Source organism: Polyodon spathula, chromosome 18 (genome assembly GCF_017654505.1).
Source record: "Polyodon spathula isolate WHYD16114869_AA chromosome 18, ASM1765450v1, whole genome shotgun sequence".
NCBI lineage: Eukaryota > Metazoa > Chordata > Actinopteri > Acipenseriformes > Polyodontidae > Polyodon > Polyodon spathula.
The window spans coordinates 15931278-15954828 of record NC_054551.1 but is presented as its reverse complement, the minus strand read 5'-3'; the positions used below and the strand labels follow the sequence as shown (position 1 = coordinate 15954828).

Here is a 23551-nt window from a genome sequence, read left to right as displayed (position 1 = left end):
TTGGCTTGACTACATACTCTCCACATCCCATTTCATTATTGTAGTGAACAAAATTGTCCATCATTAAATGCCATACAAGTAGCTTACCAGAACACATGGTACCACATATTGTGATACATATTGTATTGTGCTATTAGTTTGTCTTCTCATTGCACCCCTAATACAAGCATCTAGCAGCATGTGTAGCCTGTGCAGAGAGAAGTGGGACTGCATCAGAAACTGAATTGCAAGAGCAGTTAAACTGCAGGCTTCTGCATTGCTTCGTCAGTCTGTTAGCATGTAGACTGGTGGACTGTATTTTCAGCTAAAAGCAGGAATACAGCAAGACCTTTTTCTCCCTGCTGTTGTATTCTTCTGTTTCTAAGTGTGCTGTTTTCTGACTAAATGTTTAAAACATCCATTACGCTGCAAGGAAAGGGAAAGAAATGTAATGCTCACATTATTTGAAAGGAGGCTTGAAAAAGTATATGTTTAAACTTGGAGGTGTGCTGACAAGCCATCTCTTAAACTGGGACCGGTCAGGGAAGAACATTCACAACAGCTGAATCATTCAGATCCTAGAACTGTTTACACAAAAACCTCATGTTCTATGCGGCGGGTCTCCAGTTTCCCTGAAAAAGAAATAAAATCAAGCACAAAATATTATATTTCTAACAAATTAAGACTTTTACAAAGTTCAAAATATAATATTTACAGTATCTGTTTGCCTTCTTTTTTAAATATGTGATGGCCAAGTGTAACTTTAGCTTTTAAGAAAGTTAAAGTAAATAACTGTTTGTTTTGTAACACTATACAGATACCTTTAAAAAAAAAATGCTGAGGTCTTTATTAAGACTTTCCATGCAAAATCTCCAGACAAACCACACCGGCTAAAGTTATAGAGGCAAATCCAAATAAATGAATAGTTGCCCTGTTCAGTTCTTTCCATGACTGATTTAATTAAAAAAGAGAAAGTCGTTTCAAACATCATTTTATTAATATCATTGTATTAATCACTGGGAGTAGTTGTTGCTTCTGATGGAAGCACTGAACAGACTTTCCATTCAAACCATGGGCTAATGTGAGCTTTCAACTCTGCAGCCCCACCCACACTACATATATAGGAAGGGTGAGGAGGCAGGACGAGCCAAGCTGAAAGGCTGTTTTGTCACATGATTTGAATGGAATGAGGATGTCTGTTCAGTCTATGGCAGTTAGAATTTTCCAAACAAGCTCACAAACAATGTAAAAAAGAAACGTGCTCAGTATTGGATAGACAGAACCCAGAAACACCCCATATATTTACAAACATCATAAAAATGAGGTGAAATCAGGGTGAAAAAAATAAATAAAATGCCATTGGGAGAGTCTTGTTCTCTAACGATTGAAAGAACAATGAAATGTCTGGAATACAGACATATGAGTTTTAAAGGCACATCATTAGTGTCCTGGGCTGAGCAGAATCCCTTCCTGAGTTTCATCTACACAGCATATTGAGTCCCAAGCTGAGAGCCTTGAGTTAAGACGTGCCTCTGGGCCTAGCCAGTGCCAGTTTAAGGGCTCTTGATGATTTGTAAGAATTCACAGAAGGCCAGTGGCACACTGCGCTTCCCCATTTTTGGACAAAGCCAGCACAGTATAGTGTCATCAACATACAGTACCTCTCTCTGGGAAGGCAAGAACATACATAATTAAGTATTGATGTCCAACACTGTCATTACCTGTTGGGTTATAGACCATTGCAACAGGGGCAGAGGATATTTTTGAAATGTGGTTTTTAATGGTTTTTAGGTTATATTTTTGACCGGATTGCTCAATTCTGCTTTTAGAGGGCATCTGCTGTAGGGCAGTGGTTGCTTTACTGTGAACCTAACCTGGAAGGAGGATCCTTGTTAGGCTTATCATTTGTACTGCAGTACCTTGAGAAATACACTGGGGTCTGTTCAGTTGATCTCAAGAGAGGCCGATCTAGCTAGTGCCAAAGAGATTCTTAAAGTTGGGCACCAAGGTTATGAAAATCAAACCTGGAACAGTGCATGGGAGTCTCAGTAGAATTTTTTTTGCCAGTTAAAATAAGGGTGTTCTTGCTTTTTTTCTCTATGGTCTTTTTGGCTGCCCTGTCCTTAATTGGTGTGAAAACCAGCTTGTTCATACAGCACCCTTTGCTATTTGCTTATAATGTATATAGTTAAACAAGAAGAATGTAACAGTGTAGCTACTGTCATGTCATTTCCGTCTGATACAAGCTAAACAAGCTAAACACACTCTAATTTTAGTTCTATACACATAGACGGTAGAAACGCAAGTGCAGGTAGCCTTCATATTAGGGTTAAACTAATTTAAACTATCTCCTGAGTGTTGCCTTCTTACCTAAACTATACTTACTTTGCTACATGCACCTTAGTGAGCTTGCAAAGTTGCAGCAGTTACTTTTTCTTTTCAGTGTTTATATTCTACCAGGTTTCTATGTAAACTCACTGTCTTACTTGCCCTAATATCTGAATGCACAGTGGACGGTATGCATCAAGCACCAGCACACATCAGTACATGTATCTGCTTGGTAATGATTCATGCTTCTTGCTAATGGTCTCAGGAGTTGCTAGAGTGCTTTCCCACAGTATAACCCCTTTCCCTGTCACTGTGACAGTCTGCTCAGAGTCACCATGCTAATACACACAGTGAGTGTGTTTGTCTAAAATCAGTATCGGTTCAGATTGCAGCTCAGCCTGTTTTCTGGATCTGTTCTGTGCTTTGTGTTTTCATATGTGTTATGGTTACTGTGTAAATTATAGGCTTCATTTCAAAAGTGCCCTTCTTCTTTTGTCAAAAGAACACAGTGTACATGCTTGGCGCAACAGTCTATTCTGTGGAAATGCATTACTACTGGCCCTGGTGGGGGGCATGTTCTCCTGGTGTACTCTGGAAATCCCAATGAATGCCACAGTGCAATGCTCCACTTGGCTGTAGCTACGCTCAAGGCAGCACCCATCTTTCATGCTGGAATCGTGAATGGTTTGAAGAACATGACAGAGACTTCAGGCATCATCCATTGCCATCATTTTTTGACCTTACTAAACAATCCAATTGAGCATGTGTGTTATGAACTTGAACAATGCATTTGTCGTCCTGATTCTCTGCCTACTTCTCTGAACCAATTGCTTAAAATATTGATGACAGAATGTAGACCCCTTCCAGCACCTTGTGCAGTTTGTGCTACATTGTCAAAGCTGGGATAAGGGCAAGCGGTGTCCCAGGTCCTAATAAAGTGGCCGGGCAGTGTTTCTTTCCTCAGGTATATCTGAGCTGATGACTAGAAAGAATAACACTAGACACAGAACACAGTTCTCATTATCACAGTCTATTAAGCCAGGACCAGGAAACAATTTCTAATCAACACTGGGATCTGGGCTGGATTCTCCAGCCTATTGTCCTAGGCCTCAGCTCAGTGCTCCCCATTCACACACACTCACTTCCAGCTGTTGTCATTGAAATCCCACATAATCTCCCAAGGTCAAAGGACAGTCAGCCATGACTGTGGCAGTTAAAAGGTTACGCCGATGTTTGAAGGGGGGGTTTGGGAGAGACGACGCCTCTCATTGCTGTTTTGCATAAGGAATCACAGGCAACTTTACAGCCAGCGATAGAGAACCTTCCATTTTATTCCGTTACATGCTTTGCAGCAGCCAGGTTCACAAAGCTAACAAAACAACCACAGTGTGTGTATTGCCATCTCTTTGTAGATCCTATATGAAATTTGCAATCATTATGCTAAACATGTCATTGATTTTTAGTGGTATTTTTTTCATAGCTCTTAAAAATTGATGGCCTTTTGCACTCTCGTCCCGTCATGAAATGCTAGAGTTCATTCTGGGAGTTCTAGTTCTATCAATTTGAAAACAATAAAAAACTGTTTTAGTTTTTTTATGCTATAACTCTTCTCAAGAAAAAATAAACTGCTCAACATTAAAAATGTCAGCCATTTATTTACTTTACAAAAAATTAAAATCTTCATGTCTTGGCTTGCCTTCCTAGTTACCTGTCACTGCTCTTGCTGTGACTGATGTGTTTCCAATGCTGTGACTGACGTGCTTCCAATGCTGTGACTGATGTATTTCCAATGCTGTGACTGATGTATTTCCAATGCTGTGACTGACGTGTTTCCAATGTTGTGACTGATGTATTTCCAATGCTGTGACTGATGTGTTTCCAATGCTGTGACTGACGTGTTTCCAATGCTGTGACTGATGTATTTCCAATGCTGTTACTGATGTATTTCCAATGCTGTGACTGACGTGTTTCCAGTGCTGTGACTTATGTGTTTTCAATGCTGTGACTGACATGTTTCCAATGCTGTGACTGACGTGTTTCCAATGCTGTGACTGACGTGTGTCCAAGGTTGTGACTGACATGTTTCCAATGCTGTGACTGACGTCTTTCCAATGCTGTGACTGATGTCTTTACAATGCTGTGACTGACATGTGTCCAATGCTGTGACTGATGTGTTTTCAATGCTTTGACTGACATGTTTTAGTGAATGTGAAGAGCATCATTAAATCATCTGCACAGAGCGATCGTTAGCTTTTAACTTTTCTTCACTATTAACTTTAAAACATACCATCAAAAAATCTAATTCAACTTTACCATAATATCTGGTTCTTTCCTATCAGAAAATATGAGAAATTACTGGAAGGTTTACTGGAATTATTTAGTTAGCTCTCTGTACTTTAACTGCACTTCACAAGCATTAGGGAAATAATTAAGAAACTAGTTGGAACAAAGTTCTGCACTGGACCGTAAGAGTCAGGGATGACTTAACATGCCCTAAGATAAGGGTCCCTGCCACTGCTAGTGAAAACGATTGAGAGTGCTAATTTACAAGGCCTCTCATCTGTGGAGGCCCAGGTTCAAATCTGACTCAAGACATAAGGTAAACAGCCTATCAAAAAACCACCAGCCGTGTTTAGGAGTAACTGCTTGTATGTAAACCATAACTGTAATCCGATTACATTTTCACAAACTGTAATGGTTCCTTTTTAAGATGGATAATATTACATTTTCTGTGCACATATTTGAACAGTGCAAGTCAAACCTTATGGATCACACAAATGCCCATCGTGCTTGAAAATGACATTATTCTTTGATAGCTAGATCTTTAAAGAATATTTCTAGCTGTAGCCTGACCAAACTGAAAAAAACTAAATATCCCTGTAAAATGTAATCTGTGCCTGAGAAGTAACTATTTGTAACTAACTTTTTTTTTTCTATTTAACAATAAGTAACTATAACTAGTTACAGTTTTGTTCAATAGTAAACAAATACTGTTTAAAAGTAACTTGGCAACCAGCACACTTTTCAGCCTCTGATTCAGCAAGGCCCAGGACTGCATAGCAGGCAGACTTATAGGTTCTGCTAACACTTCACACATCAGGAACAATTCACTGTGATTTTAAAACAACAACCATTGTACACTAATAGACACTGTTTTGGTTTTCTTTTAAGTAAATTTGTATCACTGAATATATGTTATTGTTCAACTAGAAACTTGCAGATAGGAGCAGTTTTTCTTTTTAAACAAGGCCTTTGATTTCTGTAAGTCTTTCACTCAGGGTAAGCTTTCTTTATTGATTTTGTCAAAATGTTGCTGCTCAGTCATGTTTTATATTTTATCTCGTCCTACAGCTACAGGCAAACTGCTTAACTCCTGTTAATATTTATTTTCGCTTATTATCAGATTGCAATGCCCCAGCCACAATATAATGGGAGTTCGTGGCTGCTGATAATAGCACTCTGGTTATTGTCACACTCTGGCTAATGTCACTCACATTTACATAACTGATTTCCACCCCCTTAATATCACTTTAAAAAATAACAACAGAAAATAAGATGTTTTACATGTAACTTCAGTTGCTTTTTAATATTGTTCCAACACAAAGTATGGTAGCACAATATAGCACACAGGATTAGGGTTCCCACCTCTGATTTACAAAATACTGGGACACCAGAGTCATTTCGTACAAAAAAGAATTCAAATAAATAAATAAATCATATACTTTGATGACATTTAATGTCCAGGGAAGTTTACAGATTTCCCAGGACAGCTGCCTCAAAAAGAGAACAATCCAGACAAAACCAGAACGGATGGCAACCCTACACTGGACACTGTGATGTGCATGTTCTAAGAGCCTCATGTTTTTAATTACAAAGTGTTGTAAATAATACAATACACTCCTGATTGAAAATAAATGTTATTGATGAACACTATTGTAATCAATGTTATTCAGTATCGCTGCCTAGCAGCAAAGCAGGCATCTTTGTCCCAACATTGTGTTTTAATGCTTAGTTTGCGCTCCGCTTATTGTCACCATTGGTCAGTCACTTTGAAGTGATTTTAAACTGTACTGTACTTCAATTTAAACTGTACTGTACACTAATTTATCAACTCATTTATTTAAAATTACTATTTTTGAGGTTGTCATTTAAAAAAAGGGTTCCTTATGATCGTCCGTCACACTGCACACGGTGAACACAATAACTACCTTGATTTTTTTACCCAACTTTTATCATACAACCTCTTATAGAGGTTTGGTATTGCATAAACTCAGTTTTATGCAAACAGATACCATGCCGTTATTCCACGATTAGGACCCTCTGTATGTGCATGCATTGTTTTTGTTTTTAAGTATGTGAGAGTCTGTGCCCCTTTCAGTATATCAGTCCTTGGTTAACACCAATTAATAGCACACCCTTTGTGAAGTTTACATTGGCCTCTGATCGCTCTAGGATGTTATTTTGCCCTCAGCGTGAATTTCCTGAAACAAAGTTTGTCTTAATTGACCAAACAATCTGAGGAAATGAGAGATAGGGCTGAGTGACGCACCTAGCTGAAGACCGTTGCCTGTGGACTGTCTGTCTGATGGATCGAATGTTCACCAGCGCTAACGTTTCCTTTTCTCAAGCTCTTCCTTGAAATGCATAATAAGAAACAAACAAATGTGTTTTTGTATGTGCGGCTCTGTAATTTCTCTGTACGTTCCCCTACTTTAAGGACTATATTATTTTGTAATTAAAGTATATTACGTAAAACTGCTGTTTGGAACAAGCTTTTTTATCAGGCTTATTTACCAAAGAGAGTAATAACAGTCAGCGGTATAAAAGAACCACTTTATTATATAACTTTATTAATAAATTAATAACTATATTGCAGGAAGGAGCTGCAGAATGAATGTTCTGAGTAATTTCTTGCTAGATTTGTCCTGTTATAACTAGTTTAATCCTCGCTGGAAATGTGTATTTGCATTAGCACTGCTAGATTTGTTTCTTTGTTATTTACAGTCTCGTTTACTGCATGGCCAACTGTGTAAACCTATCTGGCACCTTAAAGTATGCCTCTTTTTATTTTGACCTACACTCTAGTTGCATAGAGGGTAGCACCGCCTTTTGGTCTCCCCCAGGGCTGGGTGGACATCAAAACCCCCTTGTTCAGACAGGAAGGGGAGATGATTAATCTCAGCATCTAAAGGTTTTGAATAAAATTCGGGAATTCGCAAATGCGTTGGTCCAGTAAAACTCAATCATTGGGTAGCTCAGCACTCCTACACAGACAGCATGCTTATACAGTAAAGATAGTGACTATCACTTGATATTGTTCTGTTGTTGTGTTTTTCATTCAGATACTGAATGCCTCATAAGTGATTCACAGGCTAACACGTACACCCTTTCTTTTTGTCCCCTCTCTTCCAGGACACTTGGGCTTCCAGGACAGCTTCGTCACATCGGGTGTGTTCAGCGTCACTGAGCTCGTCCGTGTGTCACAGAGTAAGTCATAGCTTACCTTACCCCAGAAAACCCGCTTAGAACATTTTAGTGAAAGTGTAGGGCCAGGATCTCAACGATTTGTCCATCCAAATTGTTAAATATAGAAAATGTATAAGAGATACACCTCTTACTGTAGGCTGCTGAATTGTTGGAGGAGATCGAAGGTCGATATTACTAGTCCATTGTGATAATATCACAGATGTATCAGCTAAACATAGAACAATGACTAAGATTACATATATTTTAATGAGTCGGTTCTAGAAATGATGGAAGTGTAAATGTTTCTGATCCCAGATTGAATGTATGATGTTAGAGTGTTGTTGTTTTTAATGATGTGAAATGACTGTTGTCTGTTGCTGGTCATCTTGTCACAACACTTGTAAATGAGGCCTTGGTCTAATTGGGATTATTCCTGGCTAAATAATGAATACATTAAATACATAAATAAATAAATAAATAAACACAGACAGTGCAACTAGATTACTGCACATTATACCACATGTCATCCAGCAAGAACAACTAGATTACTGAACATTATACCACAAGACAGAGCTGGAAGCCACAGATTACCCCACATTACAGCTCATGTCAGCTAGAACAGCAGATTGGTGCAAGTAAAAACAATTAAGATACAATCAGCTGCATGTGAATTCTGCTTCAGTGCAAATGTATGTGCATTACATGCAGTGGAAATACAGGGTTAGGGTTAGGGTTAATACAGGATTAATAGGGTTAGTGGAAACACAGCACATTTTCGATGTACACAGAATGTTTAAATGATTACAAAATAATTTTTTTCAGGACATTTTGGACAAAAGCCCTTCTTCAGCTGTGTAGAAAGAAAAGTAAACACAGTGCAGTAAACTTTACTGCACTGTATATATTATTATATGATACTAAATAATATTTTGTCTTTAGTACTAGAATTGTTACTTCCTTTATAACAAAGAATACACACATAAATACAGAAATATATTTATTTATTAAGTGTAAATTATATTAAATTATTATTTGTTGAAATGTTTTTAAATGTATTTTCTTAAAAACAGTTTATGAATGAAAGTGAATTTTTAACATGAATGTAGTGTCAGTTGATGTAATAATTTGTAATTTTATAGCCAGGCCTGAAATTAAGCCATCTTAGATGGCTTAAGATGGCTGAAATTAAGCCATCTTATCAACCTTACCATCTTAACAACCAAACGAGCAAGATGGGCCGAATGGCCTCCTCTTGTTTGTAAACTTCCTTATGTTCTTATGTTCTTATGTTCTTATTAGGAGGATAAGAATCCGTTTGATGCAAGATGATTGAGAAAGACGCAGATTTGATGTCTTGTCAGAGAATTGTTAGTTTGTACATTCGGTGGGGGAAAAAGCTGGGTTTTTTTGGTGACAAAATCAAAAGTATAGCTTTACATTTACATGGTTGTACAATAGAACTGCAGAGGTTTATTCACCAGGGCTTCCTGTGGATGTATGACTACATCAATACACCCTGTGTTCATTGAGTTCAAATGTAGTTATTTCAAGTTAATGCTTGGTATATTGTATCACTTCATTTTAAATCACAGAAAAATTCAGTTTTTTTTCTTTTTTTTTTTCTTTTTTTTTTATTACATATCACAGAAAACTAGCATATGCTTTGCATATTATCAAAGGGAAAGGAAAACCAAGTGATTTTTTACACGACCACACAGGTCCTGCCATTTCAGAACCAAGAGTTCAAACTCAGACTTGATCGAGAGGAAATCCCAACGTTCAAAACATCCTGGCGTAATTCTCTGTGCTGCTTTCATCTGTTTCATTCCAATGTATAATGAAATGCTAGGCTGTCTGTTTTTGAAACTCCCTGCATTATAACAAGACCATTTTTACTGTTGTAGAAATACATTGACTGCACACTATATCTTCTTCTAAAGCATCAACATACTATTACTTTACTGCAGTCAAAGTGTTCAATCCTGGTGATGTGGGGACAGTGATACTGCCCTCTATATCTACAAGTAAAGCTATGCATAAGTATCTAATGATCCCTCCACTGCCGGTTTGTTACTATTTACTGTACTGAATCCCATTCCTGTCACTTCTCCTCCATGTGGGTTTCTATAATATCATTTAGGGACAATTTGTAAAGTTTTTTACTGTGAAAATTACTAATTTTTTTTAATTGCTGGACATAAAAATGCCTTCAGGTTGTGAAGCCGAGGGGACACTAGCCTACATGTTGCCAGAAAATGTAGAATGAAGTCAGTTGTTTCTACAATGTTGAGTCTACTTTCAAGGAACACCTTTCTGCTTCATTCTACAATAATCCCAGAATTATTTATATTTGCAAGCCCCAAAAAACCATACTACCAAACTGCTTGCCATAAAAAACAACTCACATGATCTATTTACTACTGCTAGGTGAAAAAAAAAAAAATAATAATTGTATCAAACAGAAGCCTTCGTTTATTGAACTCAAACATAGTTGTAGTTATTATGACGCTGTGGATAACCTTATTCTCCATTGGTGTTAGTTTTTACTGATTTCTACTGGAACAGCAATGTAAACGTTCCCTCTCCCTTTGTTATATCATATCCTTTGAAACGTATTTACTCTTGTTTTATCAGGTTTCTTTTGTTTATCTTCGATTATTTGAACTGCAGTGCATTTACAGCTAAAATATAAATGGCTTTAAGTTATTTCCTTTTATTGTTAACGGAGACCAAGCAAGTGTATACTCGTTAACTATAATTTAAATACCCACCTTGGAAAAAATTGATCAGGAGACTTTCCCTGATGACATCCCAAACTGGACAGTCACATGACTTTTCTCATGACTTTTATTGGTTGACTAATCCTATGATGTAATGTAGTCTCTACAAAATCAACTCTCCTTTGATAAAGTTGCTTGTAACAAAGTTGCCCGAAACCTGTAGTTTGCACTTCACTTTCTGGCAACATAGTGTCCCCTCAGCTCTAACTAACAGGTGCATTTTGAAAGAAATGACTTGCAATTCACATTTTGGAGTAAAAAAAAAACTTGGAAAACCACTCCTTTGCAAAAAACTTGTAACCCTTTGTCTAACTGTGCAACTATAATGTCTTACAGTCACATTGTACAGTTTATAGAACAACTGGACATAGCAATTAAGATACAAACCAGATAGAACTCAACCGTTTATTCTAATTAAACTACTTAAAACTGAAAAAATAATGAAGTCACTCTCAAGAAGTCAGTGGCAGTGGCACTCCAGCATGGAGATATTAAAGACTTAGGCCCCCTGTGCTCTCTTGCTGGCTGATCAGTTATGTTTAAAAGGGTATCAGGATGGCTCTGTACTTGACCTTTAACAAATGCAGACATCCACCGCAGTGAGTGACAGACCGCAGGCTGATCCATAGCAGACTGTCGATACTCGCTAACAATAGTGAATTTAAACTGCCTGTCAGCACACAGCGGGACTGATCAAAGCTGCATTGATCACGTTCTGGTGTGACCTAATCCTGCTTTGCCAGGGTGACCAGCAGCAACCAAAGGGATCTTCAAATCAGTGGGTGCTGAGGGATCACAGATAGGCAGCAGAAGGCATCTGGCAGTAAAACTGGCACTGGGGGCTCGCAGGCGTTGGCTCCCAATCGGGTCTGTGTGTGTGACTGTCCATGTGTGGTAGCGAGTGCAGTGGGGGAAGGAGGGGGTCGTTATTAGCGTGATTAGCACAGCCAGTGCTCGCTTCCATCAGAAGCCTTGGCATATGATAGTAACAAGATTAAGGAATATGCATAATTGATCCAGCTTTCAGAAAGGAGAGCCGCTTTTATCATAACATCTGTGACACGAAGAAAGAAATAACAAAGCTGGGTGGCATATGCTGGATGGTGAATTCAAATCAAAAGTGATTTTTATTTTTTCTTATCGCCATAGTCTAGTGACTCCTAATGTTACAAGGTGGGGTGTTAAGACAGATTGACTCCTAATATTACAAGGTGGGGTGTCAGGACAGATTTAAAGATTTGCTATTTGTGGTCAGTTGTTTCTTCTTTCCTATTAAATGACACTTTGCCTGCTGGGAGGAGTGGATGGTGGAGCAGATGTGGTCTCCCCTACACTCTCCACTGCTGGCCAGAAGCCTTCTCGGCTCAGCAGAATGGAAAGGCTTAACTAGCACAGTGCTAGCTTAGTAATACTCCACATTATTCTAATTTATTCCATTATGTTCAGGACTTTACTAATGAAGCACGAGTCCCTGACCTCTTATTATAATTGTGATCTGAGGTCCTTATTTAATGAAATAATATTATAATAATAATAATAATAATAATAATAATAATATGACCTCACAACAACACCATTTTTAAAAAACAATCCACTTTTTTATATTTATGTAGATAACAGCTAATCCAATTGTGATGAAACATAGTTAGAGCATTCTTCAGCACCCAGTACAGGCAGGGTCAGGATAAATATTCTCTTACATTTTCACTCATGTCTCGAGAACCACTTATCTAATTGTGATTCTACAGGAGAACAGGCTGTCCATACATGGATACTGCTAAGGTTTTTTTTATTTTTGTTTTTAGTCCCCCACTATACCAGGGCTTGAAGGCATTTCTAACCCAGTGGTGCAGAGCAGGCTTTAGAGGTCTAAGAAAGATAGGATTGTAATAAGCTAAGCCAGCTCCCCGAGTCCTATCAGGTTTTTATATTCCATGTACAGAGAGGCTGTGTCCATACGCTCTGAATACTGCACGCAGGCAACCCTTTATAATAGCCTACCACTGTCAATCATAGCAAAGTGTAGTAAAGCACAGCGAAAGCATGGTGAAGCATCATTAAGCATTTTAAAGCCAATACAAGGTTTGGTAAAACATATTTAAAAAAAAAAAAAAAAAAAACATGGCAAACTTTGGAAAATGCATAGCATAACCATAGGAAAAGCATGATTAACTGCAATCTGCAAACTTACAGTGCATAAATACTGTGGTGAGGCATAAGATATACAGTTTTTGGATTTCCTTTTTTAAAATTGAAATGTTATTGAAAAAAAGGCAGCAGGATTTAAAAATATTAATAACATTTCAGAAATCAAACACTCTGTCAGTGTCTATGTATGAATATCTGTGTTAAATAGAAAGCGATAAATAGAAATCCAAACTAGTGTAAATCATATATACACGACCATAGCTTTGACAGTATTAAATCCGTCATCTACATTTAGTGGCGTGCTATTGGAGATTAAAGGTCATGTTATTGAATGGGCAGCATTCACGGGTTGGCAGTCTTTACCTTGACCTTGGCATTGTGCACCATTACACAATTCAGTAGCAACACAATCGAATCTCCCCCTGCCGATCAATATCCTATTAAAGGCAGGACAAAAGTCTCCATGAAGTTAGTGGTTAGCTACGTGTGTAAATGGAACTGCGTGTAATTGGCTGGTCAATAGCGGTGGGTCATTTTAAAATTGGGTTCCGCCCTTTCGTATTGCTTTGCCCCGCTTGGAAGCTGCACCTGCTGAGATCTTTTGAAATCTAGCTCTCGAGAATTAAAAGAAACCTGAAAAGAGAGGTCTTCAATCTACTTAAAATCTGCAAGACCAAAGAAGCCACTCCTTAAATCTATAAATGTGTTGTCCAATACTATCTAGAGTCTGAGATATCCTCTTAGGTGGGTAACAGGAGCTGTTAAACCTTGGTTAGCACTCATTTATTGCAATGGCCTAAAGCCACAACACAATCTGAGCAGCTATTCTCTTCTTTCTATTCTTCTCTCTCCCATATCTGCCTTTTCCATTTCGTCTCCCTGTAGGGTTATCTTTGAACATGAGTTTCACTTGTGGGCCTTATTTTTAAAAAGCAGACTCCAGTCTTTAATTAACTCATATACAAGGGGTAGAAAACATCCGTCAATTGTACAAAACTGGAACTAAACAGCTAAGGGAAATATTTCAGGACTGTCAAGTTGTTTTGTTTCTCATTTTGAAACATTAAAATGTTTTTTTTTCCTTTTAAAAAAATAGGAGTTAATAAAGACTGGAGTAAACGCTTCAAAAATATGTCCACAGAAGTCTCAATCTAGACTTTAATATTTTATGAGATAATTTAAAAAGCCATTATAAACAGTCTTTGCATTTCATTTGGTTTATTTTTTGGATAGTTTTTTGTAGTCTGTTGTGTACTCCCTGATATCGGCTATGAAGGAGGTCTGTGATTCAGATCATATCAGATGTTTCTCAGCTTCCATTTATTACCTCTTGTTCTGCTGTCTGCTAAATCTGAAGTAGTGACTTGGGTTAAACTACACCATTTAGGATTGTATAGACTTCAATCAAGTCTCTTCTGTTTTCTACACTGCAGCGATTCCTTTAACCTTTCCTTTGTAGCTCATGTCACTTCATTTTTTCTGTATATAAAATTCAGCAACCGTTGCTGTCCCACAAGAAGATGAAAGCCCAACTATGCCACTTAGAATTAGAGTTACCAGATTTCCAAAGTGACAAACTGGACTTTTTTTTCTTCATTTCACTGAAGCCGTAGCAACTAGTTAAAATAAACATATAACAACACAATCATAAGTATATATATATATAGATATATATATATATATATATATATATATATATATATATATATATATATATATATATATATATATATATATATATATATATATATACACACACACACAGTGCCTATAGAAAGTCTACATCCCCTTTAAAAAATGTCAGCTTTTGTTGCCTTATAGCCTGGAATTAAAATGCATTAAAATAGTATTCTAGAAATACTGAAATAGCTTGGTTGGATAAGTGTCCACCCCCCTTGTAATAGCAATCCTAAATTAGCTCAGGTGTAACCAATCGCCGTTCAAAATCACACACCAAATTAAGTAGCCTCCACCTGTGTTAAATTGTAATGATTCACATAATTTCAGGATAAATTCAGCAGTTCCTGTAGGTTCCCTTTGCTTGGTAGTGCATTGTAAAGGAAAGACTCAGCCTTGAGCACCAAGGCGCTTTCAAAAGAACTTTGGGACAAAGTTGTTGAAAGGCACAGATCAGGGGATGGGTATAAAAAAATATCAAAGGCCTTGAATATCCCTTGGAGCACGGTCAATACAATTATTAAGAAGTGGGAGGTGTATGGCACCACCAAGACCCTGCCTAGATCAGGCCATCCCTCCAACCTGGATGACCGAGCAAGAAGGAGACTGATCAGAGAGGCTACCAAGAGGCCAATGGCAACTTTACAAGAGCTACAGGCTTTTATGGCCAAGACAGGTCAAAGTGTGCATGTGACAATAATATCCCAAGCACTCCACAAATCTGGCCTGTAAGGTAGTGTGGCAAAAAGGAAGCCATTACTCAAGAAAGCACACCTTGAATCCTGTTTGAAGTATGCAAAAAAACCACGCAGGAGATTTTGTAGCCATTAGCAAAAAGTTTTGTGGTCTGACGAAACTAAAATTGAACTTTTTGGCCTAAATGCAAAGCGTTGTTTGGCACAAACCCAACATAGCGCATCGCCCAAAGAACACCATCACTACTGTGAAGCATGGTGGTGGCAGAATCATGTTATGGGGATGTTTCTTATCGGCAGGGACTGGGGCACTTGTCAGGATAGAAGGGAAAATGAATGGAGCAAAGTACAGAGAAGTTCTTGACAAAAACCTGCTGCCCTCTGCATGAAAGCTGAAACTGGGACGGAAGTTCACCTTTCAGCATGACGACCCGAAGCACACAGCCAAGCTGCACTGGAGTAGCTAAGGAACAAAAAGGTAAATGTTCTTGAGTGGCCCAGGCAGAGCCCTTACCTAAATCCAGTCGAAAATTTGTGGCATGACTTGAAGATTGCTGTTCATCAACGCTCCCCAAGGAACTTGACAGAGCTAATTTAGGTGTGCAAAGTTGGTAGAAACCTATCCCAACAGACTCATAGCTGTAATTGCTGCCAAAGGTGCTTCCACCAAGTATTAACTCAGGGGGTGTAGACTTATCCAATTATGATCTTTCAGTTTTGTATTTTTAATATCTAATTTTTTTCTCAATAAAAACTTTTTTCCCCTTAACAATGTGAAGTATGGCGTGTAGATAAGTGGAAAAATCCTCATTTAAATGCATGAAAGGCACTGACACAACAAAATGTGAAAAAATTTCAAGGGGGTGTAGACTTTCTATAGGCACTGCTTGTGTGTGTGTGTGTGTGTGTGTGTGTGTGTGTGTGTGTGTGTGTGTATATATATTTCTATAGTAGTGTGCATGGAGGAAGGCAGCAGCAGGGCTGGTAGGTGACGTAATCACCTACAAAGACAAGCCCGATATCTGCTCGCCGGAGCCGGCTCTTTTGTACAGCGGTACTGGCACTATGCTTTAGTGCGAGAGGTCCTGGGGTTCGCTCCCGCCCTTCGCCTGTGTGTGGATTGCCTTGCCTTGTTGATGCGCCTGCCTGCAGGAACCGAGATCTATATATATATATATATATATATATATATATATATATATATATATATATATCTCTATTATAAAAATAAAAATGGCTGTGCTAATCAAAACACAATAGTTACTAACTTAAAAGGCAAACTTAGCTGGTGGCAGTTCCAAGATAGAAAAAAAAAAGCCATGATCCAGTAAGGTAAACCAAATATTGATTATTAAACACATAATCATAATTATTAAACACATAATCCATAATCCAAAGCTGAAAACTAGGACAATCCTAGCTTTCCCGAGACTGCAGTTTTCATAGAACTAAATCAAGTCGACAATGTTGATAAAACAAAAAATGTGTTGACTTCAGATAAGTGTGTTACACTTTAATCTCATAGGATTATTTTTAGGAACTTGGTTTCCTCTGTATTTATGCAGGTCTCCTATTACTGTTTCTAAAAAATAAATACAGGCTTCATGCACAAATGTAGGCCTGAAAATATGACTCGGGTTTTGCTGAACTTTGACTCTTTGCAGATACACAGATAGAGGCATCAGGTGCTGCTCAACCAGCAATTTCAGTTGTCTTATCCATCTTTGCTTGGGGCTGTTCAGTTTTACAATGCCCTTCCTTTGATATTTCAAAGCACATAGATTGAAAAGTTCCTGTGGGCTTTTCAAACACCATTGCTGACCCAGCAAAACACCAAAGTCTTGTCAGTGATTTAGGTGAAAGAATCCATCAAAAAGCAAGAGTTTGAATGGGGGGGGGGGTATCTTGATCTACCTTCATGAGGTTGAGTGTAGACTCTTTTGCTTTCATTGCCAAAGGTTTCAGTTGGAAGTAAATGTAAGAAATACACCATTTTACAGAAACTTTCTGTCTGTGTATTTGTAAGGTGGCTTTACGTTTACCCATGAAAAGCACCCAAGTATAAATAGGACATATACAGGTATCTAAATGCAGGTCAAATACACAGTGATATGATATAAAATATAGAGTTATTTAACTAATGTTAAGATTACATGTTTCTCAATGGGAATTTCTGACAGCAAATGTTGTGTTCCTTTCATTCACTAGGTTCAGAATACTTTGGGGAACAGGTTAACCCATTAATGCCGAGCAATAGAAAAAAGCAACAAAAAAAATTATATATTATTTTTTGGTAAAATTTCTGATGAATGTTATTACACTTAATTCCCACTGTATTATATTTAATATGCATACATTACAGAAACTGTAATAAGCCCCCCAAAACAAACATGCTCATTTGTGAGAGCTATTTTCTTTCCTTGACTCCTCTATGAATTTAATTGTTTAAGTCAAATTTGTACTCAACAGATCTTAGCTCTGAAGTGATTTTGGATGAGAGTTTTAGCTATGGGGGGCCACTCCCTTGTGAGGGATGAGAAGTTGATTGCCATTGTAATGCAAATAAATAAAATGCCATATCCTGTAATCTGGTGGCAGCCCAGATATCGTAAATATAGTAAAATGTGCAATTGAGGTATTTAAGTAATAAACCTTGTTTGTAGAGGTCTCCAAACTTATATTATATGCAGGGCATTAAAGGGTTAATGGTTACATTCTGGTTACCTGTGATACTGAAAGTTGACATGATTCTGACAGCTCTGTTGCTTCCACAGAAGTTTTAAGAAGTGATGACTGAAACAGAAAAGGATAGAAAGTGAGTCTAAATCAGAAGTAGAACACATTATTCAAGATATCTCTGGTTTCCCTTTAACCTTTCACTGCTAAATGAACTGGACATCAGTCCCCCACCCTGCATGGTAAACATGGCAAATGACATGACAAACGTCACAGTGACATTTCACGTCACAAATGTAGCTGTTAACATTATAATAAATGGGTATGTGTTTCCTGTATGATTCTCTATTGTCGCCAAGCTGGCTATTCTAAGAAAAATCTGCTTCTGTAACAATTCTGATAAAGGTGGGGAAGCATATCAGTGTTGCACAGGCTTCAGTGCACAATTCTTCACCTGTAGGCTTCAGTGCACAGCACCACACTAATACGTTTCTCCACTTAAGCCTTGAAGTCTTTTCAGCAGTAAATATAGGATTCATTGATCTACGCAGAAAAAGAGCACCTATAGTAGGATATTAAACAGTTTTAAAACTAAATAGAAGGAAAATATAGATGATATAAAATATCCCTTTAAAAATACGATACATCTTTCCATAGTATACTGTAGTGTTTGTACACCCACCTTTGCATGTACATTGTATACAGAGTAGCACTTTGAGAGCTGTACACACTCACAAGCATGATCAGCACAGCTCTGCACTCTGAACAAATTCCTCTGCAGCAAAGTGGTTAATGAGTAGATTGAAACATTCTGCTAATGCATTTTCTGTTAGGGAGCTGAAGGGAAAGATCAATGCCAGCTTGATAGGTATAAGCTTCATTTGGAATCCCCGAAGCAAAAGCACTTGATAAAGCCCTTAAGAGGTAGACGCTGCAGATTACCTTTATGATTGATTTCCATTCAAGTCAGACAGACTGCAATGTGGTCATTTTTCCAGCCTTCTGCTTGGCTTTGCAGCCTTCTCCCAGCTGCAGGGTGTCTGAATTACAGCAGCTTGGTGTCCAGGTTACCTCTCACACAAATTACTTAACACCACACTATTAGCCATGCAAATTCATCAGCTTTACTGCGTGTCGTAAATAACTTCAGGACACTTGGAGGAAGAGTCTGCAAAAATGAGATGACTCAAAAATGATGGCTTTTTTTAAAGAACTTTGCATTTTCAGGGCAGCGCTGACAGATTTTGTATATCCCCTTTTCACCTGCCACTCAGGCGAATAATAAAGATGTGTCTCCTTCAATGTTAATTAAATATATTGGCATAGTCTCTTCATAATTTAAGATCCTTGCCTGCTTGAATCTCTTAGTAGGTTATGAATTCTTGTTTTAATGCCTTGCAGTCTGCTTTATCGGGGTGCTTCCCTCCTGATTGTGCTTGTAGTTAACACAATAACTCGTTTTTGTGTGCTTCCATGCACTGTATAGGTATCAAATGTGCAGTTCTGAAACAAACACTTTATAACAAACTGACTTTCTTTGGGGTCAGTCATTCAGTATGATGCTGGTTGGTTAATGACAGGAAAGCAGCGGATAAAGGGATTGGAGCAAATGGCCTCAGAAGTGCAAGACTACCTGAAACTAAAGCTTGCAAACCAAATCTTTATTTAATTAATCAAAACAAGTTAATGAGAGTAACAGAATCTGGGGGTGTATATGGAAGAACCTGTCTGTATGTATGTCATACTTACATATTTACATTTAGAAATATAAAATGAATGTAATACACTCTTTTCAGGGCCTGCAAAATCGCTAGCCCACGTTCCGGGACAACCAAAAAAATCTGTCGAACAACGTGTTTTTTTTGTTGGGCTGCTTGCCCGACGGGCAATCCAATTTTTTACTGTAGAACTAGATAACGTTCTGTGCATTATCCCGCGAGGATTGCCCGGTGTAACACCGCTGACAACTCAAGCAATCCTAACTAGTCAGCGCACCGGTGGTACATGTCACATGACCGTGTCTGCTCCAATAAAACGAAGGGTAAAATGGACAGTACGATAGTGGAAGTATACACTTTTATATTGAAGGCTATGACTTTTTAAAATAAGTTACTGGAATTACAAGCTACTGTACTCTGCTCGCCGATATTCACCTGTTGTTATCTTATTGTTAAATCGTTAACGCTATTTCCCAACCCAGGAAAAAAAAAAAAAACAAAAAAAAAATCGAATACGATAGTTATTATCACTGACTCAGATATATATCGTGCATGTTGGGCAACCGTAGAGAAAAAATTTTACAGAAATTACATTGGCATTTTAAATAAATGGTACATGCCATGTAACGAACAGTACCCACATGGGTCAGCAACAGCCTCGGGTCAGGTTTGCCAGCCAAGTTCACCATATACTATTACATCCTCGCTATAGGCTGTGATTATATATATATATATATATATATATATATATATATATATATATATATATATATATATATATATATATATATTATATATATAACTGATTTAAAAAATAAATTTTCAAACTGCTGCTGATGCTGGCTAGTACCGTCTATGCCACCGGCAGGAAACGGTGGTTTCGTTCCATAAGCAACGTAAATAAATGCATAAATAAATAAATAAGAAACCAAGATTTCAATTAACATTTGCAATTGAAACAAAACTGAAACTTTGTTGATGAGCTTTTTTTTCGGGCGGAGGGGGGCGTTGTACTGTCCTCTTCAATGAATAGGATATAGCCAGAGTACTGGATGCAGCATGCCACAGATAGGTACTGTACTTGTAATTCTACTGTTAGTCACAATCTCAGCATTATTATTATTATTATTATTATTATTATTATTATTATTATTATTATTATTATTATTATTATTAGTGGTAGTAGTGACAGAAACTGTGATAACAAAGAAAATCAAAGAATAAAACAGTACTAATGTTATTAATAGTTTAGCCGATGCCTTTATCCAAGGTGATTTCCTTAACTTACTCCAGCAGCTTACATTGTTAATTTTGGATTGTCCTTTTACTATAGCCAACAAAAGGCTTTGAATCCAAACAGGGTTGTTATAGCGATGGTGTACTGTATTTAGTATTTGACTTGTATGTTTAATATACTTTTTAATATAAAACTTGCACATTTTAATATATAACGTGTGCACATTTGTTATTTCATTTTTGTTATTTTTCACCTCCCATAGTGTTCAACATTTAACAGACAGTAGAAAGAAGTTGGATCAGAATCCAATATCATCCCTTACAAAAAGTAATATACTGCAAGTATACTTGTGCCAAAATTGGCTGGTTTTAGTATACTATTGGTACCATTATACTATCCTATTTTGACACAAGTATACTTGCAGTATACACCTTTGTATATTCTTTTTGTAAATAATGCAACATAGTTCTCAAATATTGGACATCTTCTCTTTTGCATACCGGCATTATCTCTTGCTAGATGTGCACCTCCAGATTCTGACAAATACTTTTAGAAAACCAGGAGCAACTTCTGCTCTGGATCAAAAAGTTATAATGCTTTGTGGCTGCCTATGTGGATAACTGAAAAACTAGTAGAAACTAACTAAAAACGTCTGGGAAAAACAAATGGAAGTCTGGAAAAAGTATGGATTTTTCATGCTGAAAAAGTGTATGAATCTTTAGATACTGTACCTATATTAAGTAGTGTACTTTGTACAAATTAGAGTCCATAGGTTAATTATGGGCAACTTCACATCTTTTTTTTAGATAACCAAATGTCTAAATGGACTTACCAAAATTTTGCAAGCCCTGCTTTTCAATGCTATAACTAACATTGTTACATAAGAAAAAAGAGAACATTTAAGAACAAGAGGAGGCCATTTGCCCCATCTATGCTCACCTGGTTCCTAGTAGGTCATAGATCTCAAAACTGTCAAGTTAGCTCTTATAAAGGATCCAAGTGATTCTGCGTCAACAACATGGCGCAGTAACCAATTACAATTTTTCAAAAATCTCTGTGTAAAGAAATGTACCCTTCTGTCTGTAAAGTACTGAAGTTAACTTTGTCAACTCCTTTTAAGATTTTTAAGACTTGACTCACATACCCCTAATTCTTCTTTGTTCCAGGCTGAATAGGTTCAATTCTTTCAGCTGATCTTCAGAGCTCATTCCTGTAAGCCCTTGGATTAGTCTGTTTGCTCTCCATTGGACTCTCACCAGGGCCATGATGTCTGTTTGGTGCTGTGGGGACCAGATTCGGACACACCAATGCAATAAGCAGCCTTATCATAACCTCCTTGGATTTGTATTCTACATTTTGGACTACATGCCTGTTGTTGGCTGTATATATGTATGGTGTGTTTGACACATTTTCTCTTTGCAGCTGTGGCAGAGGATGAATGCTACTAACACTGTAGTGCTGTGCTATGCATGTTTTTTGTTAACTGTTTTGTAACTGTTGCACTTATGTGTTTTTTTCTTTCTCAGCACCTATTGCTGCAGGGACAGGGCCTAATTTCTCCCTGGCAGATTTGGAGAGCTCCTCCTACTACAGCATGAGCCCAGGAGCTATGAGACGGCCCTTACCCAGCACGTCATCCAGCAGGTAAATCGAGCCCTTACCCAGCAGATAAACCCAGCCCTTACCCAGCAGGTAAATCCAGCCTTTACCCAGCACGTCATCCAGCAGGTAAATCGAGCCCTTACCTAGCAGATAAACCCAGCCCTTACCCAGCAGGTAAATCCAGCACTTACCCAGCACGTCATCCAGCAGATAAACCAAGCCCTTACCCAGCAGGTAAATCCAGCCCTTACCCAACTCGTCATCCAGCAGGTAAATCCAGCCCTTACTCAGCACATCATCCAGCAGGTAAATCCAGCCCTTACCCAGCACATTATCCAGCAGGTTAAACCCAGCCCTTACCCAGCAGAAAAACCCAGCCCTTACCCAGCAGGTAAACTCAGCCCTTACCCAGCACGTCATCCAGCAGGTAAACCCACTCCTTACCCAGCCCTTACCCAATTCATCATCCAGCAGGTAAACCCAGCGTCTTACACAGCACATTATCCAGCAGGTAAACTGAGCCCTTTAACCAGCACGTCATCCAGCTGTTAAACCAAGCCCTTAGCAAGCAGGTAAACCAATCCCTTACCCAGCACGTCATCCAGCAGGTAAACCCAGCCCTTACCCAGTCCTTACCCATCAAATCATCCAGCAGGTAAACCCAGCCCTTACCCAGCCCTTACCCAACACATCATCCAGCAGGTAAACCCAGCCCTTACCCAGTCCTTACCCAACACATCATCCAGCAGGTAAACCCAGCATCTTACACAGCACATCATCCAGCAGGTAAACTCAGCCCTTACCCAGCATGTCATCCGTCAGTTAAACCCAACCCTTACCAAGCAGGTAAACCCAGGCTTTACCCAGCACGTCATCCAGCAGGTAAATCCAGCCCTTGTCCAGCACGTCACCAGCAGATAAACCCGGGCAGGACCTCATCCTGGACCCACTGGCCCTGGGGGTTTGTCATCATCTATATATGACATCAAAGAGACCACTGATATAGGAGGATGGTGGGGGAGTTATGCACAGTCGTGTATTGCATATATATATATATTATATATATATATATATATATATATATATATATATATATATATATATATATACATAGTGCCTTGCAAAAGTATTCAGACCCCTGACCAATTCTCTCATATTACCGAATTACAAATGGTACATTGAAATTTCATTCTGCTTGATATTTGATTTTTAAACACTGAAACTCAGAATCAATTATTGTAAGGT

The 23551-nt window shown here is 38.1% G+C and overlaps 1 protein-coding gene across 14 annotated transcripts in view; it reads left to right on the top strand.

Annotated features, from left to right (window-relative positions):
- Window positions 1-23551, top strand: part of nfia (nuclear factor I/A) — a 367146-nt gene that overhangs the window by 271128 nt on the left and 72467 nt on the right. For all 14 annotated transcript variants that reach the window (XM_041277571.1, XM_041277572.1, XM_041277574.1 and 11 more), the window contains 2 exons: window positions 7720-7794; window positions 22231-22348. In XM_041277571.1, coding sequence (XP_041133505.1) covers window positions 7720-7794; window positions 22231-22348 — 193 coding nt within the window. The remainder of the gene's footprint in view (window positions 1-7719; window positions 7795-22230; window positions 22349-23551) is intronic.